At 30.8% G+C, this 20806-nt stretch overlaps 1 protein-coding gene across 14 annotated transcripts in view; it reads right to left on the reverse strand.

The window, feature by feature from the left end:
- The window catches only part of LOC143246519 (polycystin-1-like protein 1), a 352075-nt gene that overhangs the window by 103825 nt on the left and 227444 nt on the right, over positions 1-20806 (reverse strand). For all 14 annotated transcript variants that reach the window (XM_076493355.1, XM_076493361.1, XM_076493363.1 and 11 more), the window contains 5 exons: positions 15486-15644; positions 12203-12314; positions 9156-9712; positions 6925-7319; positions 276-497 (listed from right to left, as the gene is read on the reverse strand). In XM_076493355.1, coding sequence (XP_076349470.1) covers positions 276-497; positions 6925-7319; positions 9156-9712; positions 12203-12314; positions 15486-15644 — 1445 coding nt within the window. The remainder of the gene's footprint in view (positions 1-275; positions 498-6924; positions 7320-9155; positions 9713-12202; positions 12315-15485; positions 15645-20806) is intronic.

A 20806-nucleotide genomic window follows, 5' to 3' on the forward strand; every position in this document is an offset into this window, starting at 1 on the left:
TTCTCACCAAATACCAAGGTTCATTGGACTCAACTGTAACATTTTTTAATGAAGTTCTTTAATTAAGTGTAATTATTATCTATTTGAGTAATGGTAAGGATTAATAAGATTACATTACTTATTTTTAAAACCAGTTATTTATTATTTTTATTTAAATTAACTTTGCCATCATTCAGAAAAACAAGAAAACCAGAAAGGTGGGCTTCCTGTACCTCAACTATACTGTAAACAGGAGGAAAATAAGAAAATACGTAACAATATGGTAAATTACCTACCAGCATTAAGTATCTCTTTTTCTCCAATCTTCCAATCATAAATTACATTTTCATTAGGGCTCACTGCCACAAATGCTCTCATTGTTACCACTTCACCCTTAGCAGCACAAGTAGGAGTTACTAATGTCAAATTCTTCAAGTCATTTTTCACTAAAATCTCCATTGTTTTGTTAACTGTTCCCAGTAGATTAGAAGCTTGAACAGTCACCAAGAAAATGCCCTCTGATAAAAAATTTAATATCATTATTATTATTTAATGACAAGGACAATAAACATGCAATAATTTAAAATAAAACCAAGAAAAAACACTTTCAAAAGATTGAATGTTGTATATTTTCATAACCATTTAACTTTTATGAAAACTGGCACTTGGACATTTGTTTGGTTCTAGGAATAATAATACATGTTGCTTGGGCAATTATATATATCTAAAACACAAAAAACTAAGTATGTATCTTTGTCTGTTTGCCCATTATCTAACTCTTCCTAGGTTGTTGGGTCAATATCAACCAAACTTTGTGGAATGATAGTTTGGAACAAGGGGCATGCTAATGGGAAGTTCAAAACCCTTTTACCCCAATTACTGTTGTTATTGAGCATGTATTATCCATATCCATATTAACTACATTCATATACAATGCTACATATTTACAGCATACAAACCTTAAATTTTCTATGACACAACACATGTAGTGTGGGAAGAGGGTGCACAAACATGTTATATATTTCAAAGAGTGCACGATCACACTCTGTGGAGGAATGCAATGCAAATAAATGGTCATCACTATTGTAATAATATGTAAACTCAGGTGAAGTTTCTACTCAAACAGCCACCATAAGGTTGATAAGAAGAGCTTTTCCTTGAATTATACCCACTTCCTACTTTGACCTGTGACCTTTTAACTTTGGCCCATAAGATACTTCTGCAGCTAATTACCATCAATTAATTAATCATGTGAAACACTAAAAAAAGGAGAAAGAAGATATTAAGATGTGGGTATTGAAACTGAGAAACAGAAAATACCCTTACTTTAGCTGCTACCTTTTTCTACAGAAACAAACCATAATTATCAAACAGTGTATATTTTGTTTTGAGTATATACATACTGACTTACCAAAGGTTAAACAAAATTTTTAGGTGAGGTAAAAAATGAATATTCTAATAATATGCTATTTAATAAATAAGTTGTGTGAAAGGATTTTTGTGTTATTTATCTACACATACAAATTTTTTTTTAAGTTCATAACACAGACAAAGGAGAGGTAACTCAACTTGTAAGAGGTTAAGCCCAACAGTGTATTAATGTTAAATAGTTTATCTATAATTGTAATGACCAAGAGAAATTAAACATACACTAGAGCCAACTTGAACACAGTATTTATCTAAAAGCTGCAAGTAATTTAAAAAAAAATTACTGAGAAATTATTAATGTATGAAGTATATTTGATAAATTTAAATAATGATAAGTTTTACATGAGAAAATATACTTCATTTTGTTAGCAATCACCTTTGTATAAAGAATAATCAAGTGGTAAAAATTTTTGATTTATAGATGAAAAGTATTTACAAAAACAATGGCATTGTCTTTTCATATGTACTACAATAATACTCGGGTTTTTATTTGTCCTGTAAAATTGCACACACCTTGTTATCTCTAAATGTGTATGTTTGCACACTTTATTTCAATGGATTTTAAACAAAATATACATGTAAATGCATTGTAATAGACATTTTGTATAACATTAAAAGTTTAAAGTTTTTAAAAAAGTCAAAGGTTAGCCATAGAATAACATTATAAATTTATTTATTGATAGTATTAAGTACAGTAAAATTTAGCACAAACTAAACCAAAGCAAAAATAACACACAAAATAGAATGTTAATTTTGTTCTTTAACTAAGGTCAGAACTAAGACAAGTGGACGTTTAGATTTTGGTTCATAAAACTATAATTATTTTGTATTATTCTAGAAATCCTGTGTTTAGAGGGGTACTGTTACAATAAAGATACTAATTTGATTTCAAATGTTTTGCAGATTTCTGTTAGTAGATAAATATTATGGATAATGTCTTTCCTGTGGCAGATTTCTCACTAGGGAAAAATGGCATATACCAAAGGCACATGATTGAGAGAGCAATGTATATACCTTCAGAGCAAAGTATGTAACTTAGATTTTGTCTAAAAACAATTAATATCAATGTTATTTTGGCCTTTCACTTCTGGTAAATGACTTGTCATCTACTGAAACATTTTAGTACAAAGAGTACTCTTTGGACAACTTAAAAGTTAAACATCTTTGAAATAAAAGAATTTTGTGTTTTCACATATTAAGTAATTCAAAAATTATTTTTACATTTCAATAAGTCCTACATAACACTAGGCTTTCTAACTCTCCTGAATTCCTTGGGAGTATCCTGAAATAGTATATATTATCCTGGTTCCCAAAAGGCTTACCACACATATTGATTTCTCTAATAAAAAATTGTTTGCAATTCAAAACATTTTTCTATCGCATCAAAGAAGTAAATTAATAGTCCCAGAAAAAGAATGTATTACATATTTACATCAATTATTTATCTACACACACAAATTTTTTTGAAGATCATAACTCAGACAAAGTAGAGGTAACTCAACTTGTAAAAGGTTAAGCCCAACAGTGAATTAATGTTAAATAGTTTATCAATAATTGTAATGACTAACAGAAATTAACTGTACACTATAGCCAACTGTTTTATTGCAAATACAATCTGGTCCAAAAACAATTCTAATACATATAGTGAAAATAAATATTACTGACCAAAAAATCAGAATGTTTAATTTGGTATTTTTATACATACTTTTAAAATAAATGTTTTGTAATTATTTGGGAAATAGTTTTCTTTAAATACATGAATTATTATCAACCTATCACTCGTACATTATAATCCCTTATATGTTTCCAATTCTTAAATACTGCGTATGAATTATAAAAATTTAAACATATATGCATGCAAAGACATTTATCTCCCAGAATTGTATTTCAAAAAGTTGAAAGACTATAACAAAACAAGCAGCACTGTTATGTGTGGGAAGACTAAAGATTTGGCTTACAACAGCAAGATGAGTTATGCCATTTTGTGGCTGTTTTGCCCCAACAAGTGACATTCAGTTATATATCATCCACATAAAATAAAATAATTGCTTCAAAAATCTTACAAAAGGACGTTTAGCAAATATTTTAAGGAATTAGCTCATTTACGAAAAAAAAAATCATTGAAGGTACTGATGAATCTAGTGATGTTCAAATAAATACTGTCTCAAGAAACAGAATCGATCCAGTTCAAAATTTAGCTGAAATTGAAAAACATTCATGTCCTGCTATTAACTACTCACACTTTATGGCTGGGTATATATATTATCAACAAGGTTACTGACTATTACACAGTAAATTAACCCTAAATATTGGAGACACAAACAAATTAATACGTGAGTATCAAGACTACGATATGTTATTTCAGAAGTTTGCAAGAATAGGATTTTTATCATCTGAAGTCAAATGGTGAAAAAGAAAAATGAGAATGGCTTTGTCTCTAGCACTACAAATTATTCCCAAATAAGACAGTGAACCTTGCAAGTAAATTGATTAGAGGACTTTGTAGCTTGAAAATGATACATTGCAAACTGATGAAGCATAAAATATCTAATGACCACACAGATACTACATGCAACTGTTCAAGAAATTGTACTAATTTTGGTCATATTGACTTCGAAATGACAAAACAAATTAATAGTGAACAAAGATACAAGCATGGTAGCTGCTGTAAAATTATCTAAATTAGGATTAGGAATTAGAAGCTACAGCAACAGTTGACATTAAAACAGGATAGGTAACTATTTAAATCATCTTGAGAGTCTTATTGGATTTGATGATTATTTAAAAATTATTTGGGATGCTATACTAATCAGAATCAAGAAATTAGAAGTATTTGTCACATCAAACTTGTGACAAGTTCATAAAAATGCCAAACCAGCTTCAGCTTAAATTCACAAACAAAGGTGCACTTTTACACAATTATTGATTCAATGCTGTAATTAAGTCATACTCAACTTATTTTTAAAATAAGATATATTGATAAAGAGGGGTAGATATAAGAATAATTTTTTTTTATTATTTATTCCTACAAAATCTTATTCTGCCAAAAATTTTAAAGAACAAACATATGATAATGCTTTGAAATATGGCTCGAAAACAATTAGGACTTCGAGTAATAATTAAAAGTGCATTCAGGGCTTCCAGTAATAATTAAAAGCGCATTTAGAACTTGCAGTAAGAATTAAAAGCTCATGAGTAAGAATTAAAAGTGCATTCAGGGCTTCGAGTAAGAATTAAAAGCGCATTTAGAACTTCCAGTAAGAATTAAAAGCACATTTTGGACTTCCATTAAGAATTAAAAGCACATTTTGGACTTCCAGTAAGAATTAAAAGCACATTTTGGACTTCCAGTAAGAATTAAAAGCACATTTAAGACTTCAAGTAAAAATTAAAAGCACATTTAGGACTTCCAGTAAGAATTTAAGTGCAGATAGCCTTTAAGTAGCTTTACATGAAATTCAAAAACCAAAACAAACAATAATTAAAAAGCAAGCAGCATTAACCTTATTTCTATCTTCTGAGTGTAGGCTACTCATTAAACCTAGTGTGCAGTTATGCATCAGAATAATGTTTCAAAGTGACATTATTTTGTAATTTTGTGCAAAAGTTATTTGTAGTTTCAATCCCTTCTACACAAAGATAAAACATTCTTACAGATTGCCTCGAAAAGAATACAACATTAAAAGAAAGTAAGCTAAACCAAATGGTCTGCAAATGCATACATTATTTATGCTCTTACACACAATTTCTATAATATTAAGTAAGTCCTTTAGGAAATTAGTGAAATTCTAGCACAAAAAATTAGTACCATAATAAAAGCTACATCTTTAATCTAAAAAAACACTGACAATTATGAAACAAACTAATTGTTTTATGTTGGTCTAAAATATTATGAGTTATATTATGACACAAAGCTAAATATTTTGAAGGCAAAAACAGTATTAAAATCACTGAAATAATTAATTTTTGAATTAAGAAGTGATTCTGATCAGTTGAAAATGAAGCAAATAATTTATCTATTACTGGTCACAATGTTTTTTTGAGGGAAGAAGCAGGCAAAGAAAAAAGTATTCTTGGACAAAAATATTAAAAATGAAGTATCGTTAATGAGAAGAAACTGGTTCGTTTCTAGTGTTTTCTTTGTAACTTGCAATAGATTTGTTGCAAAACAGACAAAAAACCTGAAAGTTAGTGATTTTTAAAATACATTTTGAATTTGCAACAGATAACGAAGAAAAACATGAACATTTAAAAAAATTAATATGATTCATATAAGTCATTTAAAAAGAAATAGCACAAATAAAACTTGTAAAGAACAAAATGTTTGTTGCCCCAGTGATATGTATAATTTACTGTCGAATGGATTGTCTTTGACAGTTCTAACCATAGAAACAGTGCTGAGAATTTTTAACTTTTAACTTTTCCTATTAGCAATACTAAAGGTTTATTTTCTATGCTAAAAAAGGTGAATAACTATTTACAGAATGCAATATCCCAGGATCATTTATCTTCTCTTTTATATCTGAACATAAGTAATAAATAAATGGAACAGATAATTACAAAGAAAATATTGACCAGTTTGTTGTTAAAAAATCAAGAAAGTTTTGATATGATGTAGGTATTTATTCATTACTTGTTTGAGTTTGTGCTGTTATATAAATATACATTCCTTCCACAACATTAGTCACTAATTCATATCATTATAAATTATTATGCAAAGAATAATGTCAGTAATAAGAGCCCTAACTTGAGGTTGCACCTAGGATTCCAGAACAGCCAAATCTATCAGTCCTTCTGTTAACACCATAGACCTAGGGTCTAAAAAACTATAACATAATTTTAAAACAAGTAATCCTCATTTATATTAAAAGTTACAAACCTAAAATATTATTGTAAAGAAGTAACCCTCATATATATTAAAAGTTATAAACTTATTGTAAAATTTGAAGATATAATACAAATATATAAAAATCTGATACTGCAAAAACTAAAATGAAATATTAAATATCAATTTTGAATTACTTAAACTATCCTTTTGGGAATCAATGTTAGAACATTATCTACCAAAAATGATGCTTATTTTATCACAAGCATTACATGAGATTACATCTTGAACAAGATGTGTGGAATGATTTATTAATAATATTATGTAGGTAACTATTTTTAATTTTCATACCAAAATCCTGTTTCTCCTCCTTGTATCATTTAAATTTTAAAATTTACTTACAATCCAAGAAGAATATTTAAATATTTTTGTGACCACTAAACCTAATGATTTTTTAAACTTCAATTAATAAGGAAAAGAAAATACTAGTTTGTTTATTCCTTTGACAACTTTGTCTCCTCTATGTACAAAGTTAGCTTTGTTCCTTGTATACTTACCTAAGTAAGGTATACTACAGAAAAGACTATTCTGTATAACAATTCTCAAAATCTTCTAACATGTATATTAAATACTTTTCCCTTTAATTCCAGTACTTCTTCCTATTTTTAATTTTGAAAATCAATAAAACACACCTGATCTATAAATATGTTCTGTTTTTCCCGTTCTTCCACCATGTCCCATAATCCATGGCATTCCAATTACTTTACTATAACTGCCATCTCCAAAATCAAAGTTAAACACAACATCAGAACCCATCTTTGTGTGGGCTTCAAAATGAACAGGTTCAGAGGTCCATCTTGCTTCAGATAAAGAACCACGATCTCTGTATTTCTGTAGATTTCTTTTTAGTGAAACCACACATGAACTGGATTTCAAATAAACTTGTGTAATGGGCTCAACTACCTGTATGGGTTTCTCAAGATATGCAATTATTGGCTGTTCATATAAATCATTAATGATGTTGACTGTGATGTTGTAAGTACCAGCCGTTCCATAGGAATGACATGCAGTGCTTGAAGAAACATTACTAAATAAAGAGAGATGAAGCAATTATTTCTTGAAAATAACAAAAGGATTATTATAAGTAAACAGCGCTATACAAAGAAACATAATAAAGTAATAAATTCAAACCAATAACTGTTTAACAACTGAGCACCTATCACTTCTTATGAATTGCTACAGTTGAAAGGACCATCAAAAGAATTTTAAACTAAATAAACTTTCATGATAGGTAAAATTTTACAAACAGAGTTTAACTTACTGATACATGTTTAAAATACAAATTGATAAACAATGGAGAATAAAGGTAAATATTGAAAATATAAATCAATTATTCCAGAATATATAAAAACCTTTGAAAGTATAAAATTATACAAAATATATTATTAGCTTGTTTTATACAGTGAAACAACATCATGAATTCTTCAAAAGCTAATTTTGAGTTTAAAATAACAAAATAATTTTTCAAATTTAAAATAAGATCTCATATTTTCTACCACAACTGAAGAGTGTTAATTATTAATTCATTTTAATACATAAAATGAGAAAACAGAATTTTAGTAACCAAAACCGAGAACTAAACAAAGATAAACTTACAGGATTTATTAAAAAAAATTAATATAGAAATATATAATATTAAGAAACAATATTTTTCATTAAATTTTAAAACTTTGTAATTTTTAAAAATCAACTTGTATCTATTTAACTAAATCATTCATATAAAAGTGGAAGTTAAAAAAATGTTGCAATTGTTTTGTTTGGTGAATATTGAAATGTTTTGATTAAGTTTCGTTTATCTGTACTATATACATATATTTCCTTTTTATAATGAATTATCCACTATTTTGATAATTGTTTTCCTTTCAGTTTTAAAATTCTGCTTTCTATAATATTTGCATAAAGATGTAGTAGAAAAATGACTTAGCTAAAGTATATTATCAGTCAACCTGTTACAAACAATCACCAATAAAAATTATAATGTGCATCCCACAAAAACAAGCCCCCACCTTTTTTTATTTCTGGTTCTTACCTAATTTAAAAAGTGTAAAACTGGAAGCATGAACTTTTATAAATTGCTAGATAATCTACAAAAGTTATTTTAATGAGCAACTGTCTTTCCAAGGTCAATTTAAAAACCTGATTTTGTTTATGTGATAAAACTATTTTGTAAAATAGAGATTATTTCTTTTTTTTTAATTTACATTTTATCCCCAACAATTTTAGTAATGTCTTCAAGTGTTTCTTTAAGTTTTAAAACAAATTAAAATGTATTTTGTTTATGCAATAAAAATTGTTTTTAAAACAAAACTTTATACTTTGTTCTCATTAATGTGTTTATGTTAAAAGTTACAACTATACTCAAAAGTTTTAGCAATGTTTTCAAGTGCTTCTTTAGTTTAAGAACAAAGTATATTCCAATTTCTTCCAAATTCTAACTGACAGAGTATTTTCAACATTACTATTTTTCAATTTCTTATATAAAAAAAAAAAAAAAAAGAAGAGAGAGAGATAGTTAAATTATAGATAATTCTTGTATTCTTGCCTAAAGATATGGTAAGTTTTCTTAATGATTCCAAACATCACCATATATTATGCTCTTCACCAAACCAGTTAACCTGATTCACAAGTTGAATTTGGGAAGTTTTAATTTTCCTCTGATAACTAATTGTAAATGATGGAAAAGAAATGTCATGAAATATAAGAAAATGCTGCTAAATTACACTAAAAGATCACTCACAGAAGAAAAGCTTCCACTTCTGGAATTCAATAAAATGTTTCAAAGTGATTTCATAATATATATATGTGTGACTCTTTCATTTATATACAAGAGTCTTATAATTATGGTATGCATGTAATAACTTACCTCTTTAATGTGATATAATCTGAGCTGTTATCTCCAAAATCCCAACTAAATTTCAAATCAGTTCCTGAAGTCACTGTAACCATGACAACAACATCTTCGAGCACTGCAGCCAGTGGTTTGGTAAGAAGTGTCATTGTTATTCCACTGATTGGTTCTTCCACCATGGCCCAAAAGGATCGTGTGATCCAGCTCACCTCATTCGATACATTAACAATGACATGATGGTGACCAACAGATCTATATTTATATTCCTTAGTCAAGCTAATCACTGGAGGTGTTCTATTATCAGCTAGTTTCATGTTATCATAATATGTAGATGGAAATGACTGATGGTTAATTCCATCACCAAACTCAATAACAATATCAAAGCTGGGACTTCCACAGACCCAAATTTCAAAAAGTGAATATCTGCCTAGAACTGTTGGTTTTGAAGAAATACTGAGATTAGTCATTGCAAACACTGCATTAACAGATGTAGCCACTTGCAGCATAACAATACCATTCGATGCTTTTAGAGAAAGCAAGTTATTACCTGGACTAGATAGCCTTGGTACCACCTGGGAAAGAAATTATAATTTCATATACAAATTACGGAAAGAAAACACAAACTGCTATTCATATTAGTGAAGAAAAATTACAAAATGAAAACATACCAAATGTTCTTTGCAACCAGTGAAATTAGTAAAGCAATGATGACATAAAAACTAATCATGAAATTACAAGAATGCCAAGTCATTTTACTGCATACTTAAAAATCATCTATCTTGCTAGCAGATCTGAGTGAAGCTCTACAAGTAGGTCACATATAATATATTAAATATTTAATTACAGTTTATCTTTCCATAAATAATAGAATCAATCAATTACGTGTAACAAATTGTACAATACAGAATTACAACACAAAGGCAATGTATATTTAACATTTTTAAAAACATACAGAAGCATTAAATCATTGATTTAACATGCTTTATAACACTTAAAGAGATCCATTTCATAGAAATATCTATAGCAAATTTGATTAGAACATTAGCATATGGAAAACATACTTCAAAGTTAAATGTGTATCAAATGAAGCAAAAATTTAATCACAACTTCGAGAATTACTAAAGTAAATTATAAAACTAAATTACTAAAATTAATTAAGTAATAATGTCCTTCATAGCGAGTCAACTGTAAAAATTGGGTCTTACACTCGCAGTGAGAAAAAATAGTTCATTGTGAAGTTTTGTTTTAATAATAAATAATATTTTTTAAAGTTGTACAGAAATTATGCTGCTCCACAAATTCAAGTATTTTTCTTTCTTCCCTTATAGATATTACTAATACTGTTAACTTGTTCTGATTTAAATCTGTTGTGGGCTATTCTTATGAGATAATACGAGAATAGCTAATTTCATTTTGTTCTAAAGATTTTCATCATGTGAAATATTTATTAAAACAAGTTTAGACCACCTTTGTTGACTCATAAAATGTGATTATTAGTTTTTGGAACAATACTAACATTAGAAAACAAATGTATGACAAAGTGAAATTTATGTATAGATGAACTACAGTGTTAATTAGAAGGTAATCAACTTCTATAACTAACACAGTTAAATGACACACATGTTCACTAACAAAAATTTATGAAAGTGAAATGTAACAGCAATTAAATCTAATAAAACTATAATTAATTTAAATTCTACACTAATTATGTTATACTACTGCCATGCTGAAATAGTATTAGTGATATGCAGATCTATGTATCACATATCCTTTTCTCTTATAACATATATCTTTAACGTATCAATAATTTTTTTTTAATTTTCACCATGGTTCTAGTTATTTAAAACCTGAAATATACAGTCTTAGTCATGACAATTTTGTTCTAAAGTATGAATTAATCAAGGGTGTACCAACTGCTTGATAGAGTAATTATATTACATCCAACATTACCCTGAGTGTGAAGTTATTTATGTGAATGTTACATGGAAAAAGAGATACTTCTGGATTTTTGTGTTATAGTTTCTGACTGGTCAGAAGAGAGTGTAATTTGGATCATGAGAATGATTTGGAATGCTCAGAAGGAGTTACTTCCAACTCTGAATGGGTCACAACATGCTGGAGAAGTGTTTAAATTATAGTGTTTTTTTCAGTAATTAGTGCTCCATCTATTGAAATGTGTAGGTTTTCACTTTTGGCACACTGCTTCACGTTCTTCACTAAATAAAACACAGCTTTATTTCCACTGTTACAAATCAAACCTCCAGTATATGTAGTTCTTCTATTCATTTTCACTTAACTTCAAAAAAATTCCTTTACTAAAATTTAACCCCAGAGTTCTGCCAGCCGTTAACATGTATAAAACTTATTGATAAAGCGTCTTTCTTTGTCTTCTTGTCAAGACTTGTTTCTGTCACTTAAGTGGAACAACTCACTACACTTGTCCTTTTGACTTTGAAATTTTGTAATGATTGACTGATTTAGTGAACAGGTTAATCATAAAAAAGGTTGTTGTGTTATCTTAGTTTTGTTCTTCCTTTACTAGGGTTTTACTATGGCCCACATGTATAATACACTTGTATTTGTTTGCATGTACGAGAAATTATTCCTAATTTAGTTACAGAACAATTAATAATTAAGGGGTTGTTGAGTTATATTATATTAGCAAAAGACAAGGGACCTTTGTTTTGTTTTTTAATATTTACATAGTGCCAAAAAGTTAAGAGAGGGCAAAACAAATGACATTCAGAATTTCCAATATGGCAAAAGATACAGATGATCAGTCTTGGCTATTTCATTATTAGAAATCTCATTCTTATAACATCTATTACTCACAAAAATTTATTATACATTTCTATGGCATGTAAAATTAGATACCTCTCACAACTTGCATAAAACAATGTACCTTTATACCTAACAACTAACACATGACTAAATATGACTGTTAACTGAATGAAAAGTCATTGCTCTACGGCCATAGTTGAACAACGGTTTTGGAAAGTCTTTCTTGCTGATGATTGAAAAGGAATTGTTTTATGAAACAGTTTCTTACAAACAAAACTCACTACTGATCCTGCAGTCCACCAGCTGTTTTTTCCATAGTTCCACAAAAACACAACATCATCATTTTGACTTGGGGTTACAGCTGCTCTCCATATCACAGTGTTGACTCCAGTACTTTAAAATTAGAAATACAAAATATTTAATGAAAATAAATAATGATGAAGCCAACTGACTTAAATTCTAGCCTCCATATATTTCTTCAATGGTTCAGTAAATAAAAACATGTATTGCTTTTGAAAAAAAAAAAAGGACAAAAAAACCATTAATGCCTGCTAGGTTGCCATTATTTCTCATAATCCATTAATAACTATTTCATTATATCAAACTGGCTGATATTAAAAAATACTGACAGTAATATGAACCTGTCAACAAATGTTAAAATGGAATATCCAGGCAGTTATTTTTATAGACCTTATGAAATAAATCCCTTATTGAAAGCATCAAGTAGTTGCTTATTTGATGTTATGAAACAACAGAGACTATTACCAAAATATTCAAATTTCTTTTGTGTTTGTGTTTTCTTATAGCAAAGCCACATCAGGCTATCTGCTAAGCCCATTGAGGGGAATCGAAACCCTGATTTTAGCATTGTAAATTTGTACACTTACCCGCTGTACAAATGGGGAGAGCAATTTCTTTTATACTTTATGCACTTATATCTAAGTATATATCTTTGAATTGAACAAGTATTTTGTCTGGAAATGACTAGTATCTATACCAACCAATAAGATCAGGTCTAAACTGGCCCTAAACAGTCGGTAGCTTCAACTGAACAAGCCACTTATGTACTACTACAGGTTACTTGGATTATCTGACACTTTTATGACAAATAAATAGATGTAAACTGGTCCTAAACAGTCAGTAGCTACAACTGAACAAGCCACTTATGTACTACTACAGGTTACTTGGATTATCTGACACTTTTATAACAAATAAATAGATGGTAAACTGGCCCTAAACAGTCAGTAGCTTCAACTGAACAAGCCACTTATGTACTACCACAGGTTACTTGGATTATCTGACACTTTTACAACAAATAAATAGATGTAAACTGGCCCTAAACAGTCAGTAGCTTCAACTGAACAAGCCACTTATGTACTACCACAGGTTACTTGGATTATCTGACACTTTTATAACAAATAAATAGATGTAAACTGGCCTAAACAGTCAGTAGCTTCAACTGAACAACACTTATGTACTACCACAGGTTACTTGGATTATCTGACAATTTTACAACAAATAAATAGATGTAAACTGGCCCTAAACAGTCAGTAGCTACAACTGAACAAGCCACTTATGTACTACCACAGGTTACTTGGATTATCTGACACTTTTATAACAAATAAATAGATGTAAACTGGCCCTAAACAGTCAGTAGCTACAACTGAACAAGCCACTTACATACTGCAAGAGGTTACATGAATTACCTGACAATTTTATAACAAACAAATATTAACTTTGAAGTACTGCCCTATATACTAACTATTAGTAGATAAAATAATATCACAATGCTGTAAGAAAGTTTCTGAGAAAGGTGACAAAACATACCAGTCACACATCTTTTACATTCATCTATGAACTGTTACCTTATAATTTCATAAATTCTTTTTTGTACACATAGCATTAAGTAATATGATTCAAACAAATGTAGAAAGCATGAGGTATACATAAATGCCTACAAAAAGCAAGTTAGCAGGTTTCTCTACTGGACAACCTTATATGCATTAATGATAACACAAAGAAAAACTTTTTTTTTTGTTTCTAATGCTTTCTGAACTGCAAATCACACAAGCAAAAACAGTATTACTCAATTTTAAATGTGAATAAATACACAGAAAATTTATACATGCTAGCCAGAGTATGCGTCCCTTTGACATAAGTTATGTAAACGCATGACTAACGAAAGGTTACCTCAGGACACGAAATGTTGCTTCCTCTTTCTGAAATTGTAAAAAAATTTAAAAATGCCTGTGAAAACTGAAAAACACAAAATGTCAAACTAGAAGTATGCATGTATCTCTGCATGAATCCAAGAAATCCTCTTACCAAATTTGGTCAATATCCGTCAACAGGGGACACAATACTGTTAATAAATGCAAAAATGCCAATAAAAACCACAAGGCTAAAAATCTGTATGCATCTCCCCACAGACCAAACAAACCTTCATGGCAAGTTTGGTGAAGATCCGTCAACAGGGGACACAATACTGTTAATAAATGCAAAAATGCCCATAAAAACCACAAAATGTAAAATTGAAAATTTATAAGTAGCCCTGCATGAAGCTAATGAACCTCCATACCAATTTTGATGAAAATTCATCCACACCCAGCAAAGTAGTTACATAGACATACAACAAACAGTACTATTATATTTATATACACAGTGTTAGAAAAACATGTTATGTTGAACAAGTCTTGACAGAATGGAATAAAAACCCTATAACCTAAGTACTTTCAAAAGGTCCACCTCTCAAACGTGCTCAGGTTATAGGGTTTTTATTTCTTTATATTTACACAGATAAACTTTGGTGCTCTTTGCACTTTCTGTAATGTTTTGAGGAAGCAGTAACTTAACGTATCATTCATTTAAATCACACTTTGAAGTAATACAAAATTTTTTGTTTTGTAATATAAATATATGCTTCTATTGGATTCTGTATCTTTTAAAAATAAATTCACAATAATATAGTTGTGTGAATTATATACACATTTAATTACTACTCTTAATTAATTTAATAATTAAACTTACTTCTCTTCCTCTATCCCTGAAGTTTAAAAAATAACATCTATATGCTTTGACATTAAAGAAAATTCGACCATTACTTTCCATCATACTGTCCCTAAAATGTGGCTTCTTAACGAGAAAGTTTGTGACAACACTTTGGCATAAACAGGTTTTAGAAATAACAACTTTACAATTCAAACTTTGTTCAATATTTAACAACTTTACAATTCAAACTTTGTTCAACATTTAAACAGAAGTTATTTGTTTGTGTAATTAAGATAAAATTGTTGATCTGATGCTTAAACTTTTGAGTGGTTAGACTCTCACTAAATATTATTCAAATTACTCTTAAAATACATTTAAAGTTTTATTAATAATGCACTAAAATTTTCATTGATGTATTTACATAAATAAAATAAACTTTCCATTAAATGTTTTATTTACTTTACGATTAGGACACACGTACAATTTTTCATAAACTTTCTCATTTACAAAAACTATATGTATATTTTTAATATTTATATATTTTGCAACTTTTACCATAACACGAAGTTCACCCACCTATAAACAGGGACTACGGTTGGCGCTTCGATATGTAAGCTCTGCAGAGATCGAGAAATCCATATTAGTGACGTCATCGTTAGTTTGGAACGTAGGGGCTGATATATCAATGTCACCGACAAGTGATACAAGCCTGGCTGCGGGTAGGCATCGCTCCACCTGCAAGATAAATTATCAATTATATCTTAATTTGCAATACACAGAATAGTCTTAACTTTTTATATCGTTCATGTAGAAAAAAAACAACACTGTAAAATGACATTCTGGACTCATTTGTCTAATTTACAGCGACGTCATCTACCATTTGCAGTTAACATATTTTCCATACAGAGACCTTTGACAACAATGACTTCAAAGTTTTCACCCCCCCCCCCTCCTTCTTTCTCAAACAGGCGTTCCAGTTGATTTTGGGACAAATTTGAAAGCCAAAATTTACCTAATGGAGATTTTAAATCAGGTCCCAAGTCTCGGATTTTTTTTCGTTTTTCCATAGTTAATTTTTACACAAACGTTACAACCAAAATTTACCTAATCGAGATTTCAAACGTAGTTCCCCTCCACCTGGAAATCTTATAAGGAATATATACTAGGGGGCATTTTGTTGTTTTTTTTTTGTTTATTCCTAATAGTTGTTGTTCTCGTCACAAGTTTAGGTTTCGATACTTTCCACGAAGAAACTTATGAAGATTACGTGTTATAATAGGTAGGCCTATATACTGTTATATTAGCATACTGTGATTTTTTACTCACGAGTTCAGTGTTGTTAAACGTCTCATAACTGCACGCCTCCCAGGGTTTTTATTCTCATTTATATTCAATCTCACCCACTTCTGAAACTCATTTTCCTAGTCAAAGACTTACTACCTTGCTAAAGAGGCCGTCGGTTAGTCCTGAAACTTGAGTTACTGTCAGTAGTGTTAGGGTGCGTTTTTAAGATGTAGCATTCTACGACCAATTACATGAACTACGCTGATAACTGACACCACGTGGCTGTATATAGCATCGTCGATATTTTAACTGTGATGAATCATGTTGATTAACAGCACTTTTACTGTTAGGGATAAAAACCAAGTGATATGATTAGGGCTACAATACTTAGTAAAGTGGTTAAAAAAAAATTAAAAAAGAGTTGATAAAGATAGTTCCTGAAATGATGTGCTGAAAATTCTCGGGTTATCTACCTGCTTTATCTACTTTTTAAGATCTTACACGTAATTATAACCAATTCCAGACCTTTCACGGCCTGGACTACACATAAAATTCGGTTCACGAGATGGTTTACGGAAGTCACAAATTATTTTGGTGAAGGTAAATTGCGTAGACGTTGAGGTTAGTAAAAGTCTAATAACTCCAATCGATTAATACAGCCTGCTGTTTTATTAAACCATAAAGTCCAGTTAGAGACGGCAGTTGATACCGAGAAACTTCTGATTCGGAACTTACGTACAAGCTCAATGCGAGGCTAGTTTTACGAGGTCGTTTCAACGTGCGCGATCGACAAACTGTAACAAGTTCAGTCGATTTCACAACTATCAATATTGCAACAAATACATCATGGCCTTCTGAACACAGAACCTGTGGAAGAACAAGCAGCAAAGAATCAGTAATGACCAACATCCTAAGAACAGAAAGAAAGAAAAAACAGTGAATTACACATTGATACCAATTATCACTAATGGTCTGGTCTATCAGTAGAAACGTCCTCTAATGGTCCCTGATCAGGTTGTCAAATTAGTTATCTTCAAGGTAGTGAATTACGCGAGCAGATAATCACGTGACTAACGACTATCAGCCTTTTGAAGTTTTGACTGACGTCTGTTAAAAGACCAATGCGCTTTCTGGTACAGAAAATACAATTTATACATCGGAAAATAAAACAACGGGAGTATTTGAAGAAAACAACACACAAAACGAGTGCGACTGAAAAAGAAAGACCTTGATGGTGATGCATAATATGAAAAGATAAATATCGTACAGGATGGTGCACAAAAATATGAAAGAAAATTGCAGAATAGTCAAATTAATTTATCAAGAAAGAACAGATTATGAGAAAAGGTAAGAAAATGAAAGACAAAATGTAGCAAGAAATAGAAATGACTAGGTTGAAACCCAAAGTACAGTAGAAAAATAGAGTACATTACATTACGGGAGTATTGTTTGTTTGTTTTTGAAATTCGCGCAAAGCTTGTTTGTTTTGTTTGTTTGTTTTGGAATTTCGCACAAAGCTACTCGAGGGCTATCTGTGCTAGCCGCCCCTAATTTAGCAGTGTAAGACTAGAGGGAAGGCAGCTAGTCATCATCACCACCTTCCGCCAATTCTTGGGCTACTCTTTTACCAGCGAATAGTGGGATTGACCGTCACATTATAATGCCCCCACGGCTGAAAGGACGAGCATGTTTGGTGTGACGGGGATTCGAACCCGCCATTATGGGAGTAAATCACTGGAAACAAGTAATACGGAGAACAATAGGGAATCCTCATTAGCTGTGGTACTTGGAATTTTTTTAAGCAGGATTATAGTAAATTAATATAAAGACTCCCCCCTTCATTACCCATGTTTTTATGGGCCAGGTATATCAAGCGTGGGGCGCGCGTATACCCTATTCGATTTTATTACTTATCTAGATCTTTACCAGCTTACCATTAAATTAAAATTCGCTCAGGAAAGATTAGAGTAAATTAATCTATAAGACCTTGCGTATGTTCAATATATCAATCTAATGGGTTTAACCTCGTAAGTCCGAAACTGTAATTAGATCTCAAATTGGTAGAAAGATAACAAAGATATAGGATAAAAGTTTGTTTTTGAAAATAAAATAAACATCAGAGACAGTCTATAATCCTCTCAGTCACGGCTAAAAATAAATAAATAAACAAGTTTTAAACGAAATAATTTGTAATAAGAAGGTATGAAAAAAACAAACAAAAACTGTTTGGGTTCCTATAACAAAAGTATTAAATCATCACAATCTTGGTTCGAGAGTCGGCAATACAGATTTGAGTAAGTTTTATCAAAACGGCTCTGATTAAGCAAATAAGTAAGTCACATGACAACAACAGCAGATGTAAAGTCACGGTGGAATGATATGTATTACTACTACATTTTTAACATTGGCGTTTTCTAGGTAGCATGATGCCACCCAAACCTGAAGGCTCTCCCGACGCAAAATTCATGTATCCGGTGAATGAAACAGACATTCATGGTATTCTATACGAAGAAATACAAGTCGAGTCCCCACGCGTAATACGTATGGACTTTTGTTCGACCAAACTGTTAAAATTGATACTGAAAAACCGTCGTTTTCATTCACTAGATGGATTATGAACAGCGCTCAGAGGAGTGGTGTACTCCAGACATGACAGCCTCATGATGGAGCCCTTTGGAATGGAAATTACACTGCAAGGCTATTGTTGCAGAGACGCAGGGTCGTTATTGCATGAACAGTGACGATGTAGTGAGACTACAAAATCGTTATAATATCACGTATTTAACACTGTATCAACACGTTTAATTACGAGTTAGAAAGAAAGAAATGGCTTTGACTGAACTGAGTAACAATTTACTGATCACCAAAGACAAAAAAGTTTCTAAACCATTCCGAAGTAAAGACAAGTTGTTGCAGCAACGAGTATTGAAACCCTAAAAGTTGTGTGGAAACAGAAAATGAAGCTTCCACTTAATTGTCTGCCAGACAGTTAGAGATGACAAAGAGATGTTTAACTCCGACACAGGCGGGATAATACTGACGAAAATGAAAGTTACATGGCTTAAGAAAACAGCAAAATGAGCACACATACGCACAAACTCTCCATGCAGTCGAAATTTATTGCGTGTGTAAACCGTGGGATACAGGTAAAAGCTACCATAAAACTGTATTAATAAGTCCTGAAAGCTTGTTTATATAATACTATCACAGGCCATTAACTAGAAAAAATAACTAGGACGAAAAACGTTTATTATGGACAAACCTAACTGATTATACATGGATACATTGTTTCCAAGATCTGATCTCTCTCTACACGCTTGGCATTCTGTTAGCTTCTATATACTATTGTCGAAGTTCACTTCTGTCGTGATTGGTAACAATAGTTTAATCACATCAAAAGAGATATTTAATTTATGAAAAACAAACAAAAACAAGCACAATTTCTTTATTTATTATTGAAATAGTGAGTGCTACTTACTGTTCACTTACAACACACAAATTTATTGTAGAAACCGTGACTTGATTGATTGATTGATTGATTTAGTGTTTTATGGCACAAAGCAGCGAGGCTATCTGCGCCAGACATTCGGTAAAAATGTAAAAAAATAAATAAATAAATAAATGTAGTAATAGACATAAATGGAACTGAAGGTAAAACAAAAAAGTATAAAACCAATGTTGACACCTAGTCTACAATGTTAAGATAGAAGGCAGAGTATAAGAAGTTGTAAAATATTTACTCTAGCAAAAAGGTAATGATCATAACCTGCCAGGAAGACTAACAGGTAAGTTCAAGAACCACCGTCAGTCACCTGAAGTTGGCCTTTCCAGTCCTGGTTTCGGGTTATGTGTCATAGCAGCTATTATCAAAATGTAAAAGAAAGTAGAAGTTTTAAAAGACACTCCGCAAAATCGTAATAATGAGTAGCCAAATATCCAGTAAAAAGATAAAGTCAAGTAAATGGAGTAAAATTTGTAGAAGTAATTGAAGATAAAAGCAAAACGGCAATTAAGACAGAAAATGGCGTAAAAACCAATGTTGACATCCAGTCAACAAAGTTGTAAAGAACAACCTGTAGCAGAATGGTAATGATCGTAACCCGCCAGGAAGACTAACAGGTAAGTATAAAAACCACCGTCAGTCACCTGAAGTTGGTCTTTCCAGTCCTGGTTCCGGGTTATGAGTCAATATGGCCAGTACTAAAAAGTTAAGTAGTAAAAGTGTGAAATGATATGCAGCAAAAGTATAATAACAACTCGCCAGGATGACTAACGAGTAGTTCAAACGGATAGTTCAAACAGGAGCGTTAGTCACCTGAAGTTGGCCTTTCCAGTCCTGGTGTCGAGTTATTTAATGTTCTGGCTATTGTCCAATGTCAAATTGAATGAGAGAGATTAAAACTGTAAAAAAGGAACCACAATTAAAAAGGTGTAATGAATAAATATGCAACACTTAAATGAGATTAAAAAGGTTAATGGCCATTAAAAAATTAAAAACATTATCAAGGTGGACAGAGTCACCATCACCAATAACTCTGTCCAATGTTACAGATTGACCCTGGGAAAAAATATGTTTAAAATATTGCCGTCGTTGAGAATTGTAACGATGGCAA

Source organism: Tachypleus tridentatus, chromosome 3 (assembly GCF_004210375.1).
Source record: "Tachypleus tridentatus isolate NWPU-2018 chromosome 3, ASM421037v1, whole genome shotgun sequence".
Taxonomy (NCBI): Eukaryota; Metazoa; Arthropoda; class Merostomata; order Xiphosura; family Limulidae; genus Tachypleus; species Tachypleus tridentatus.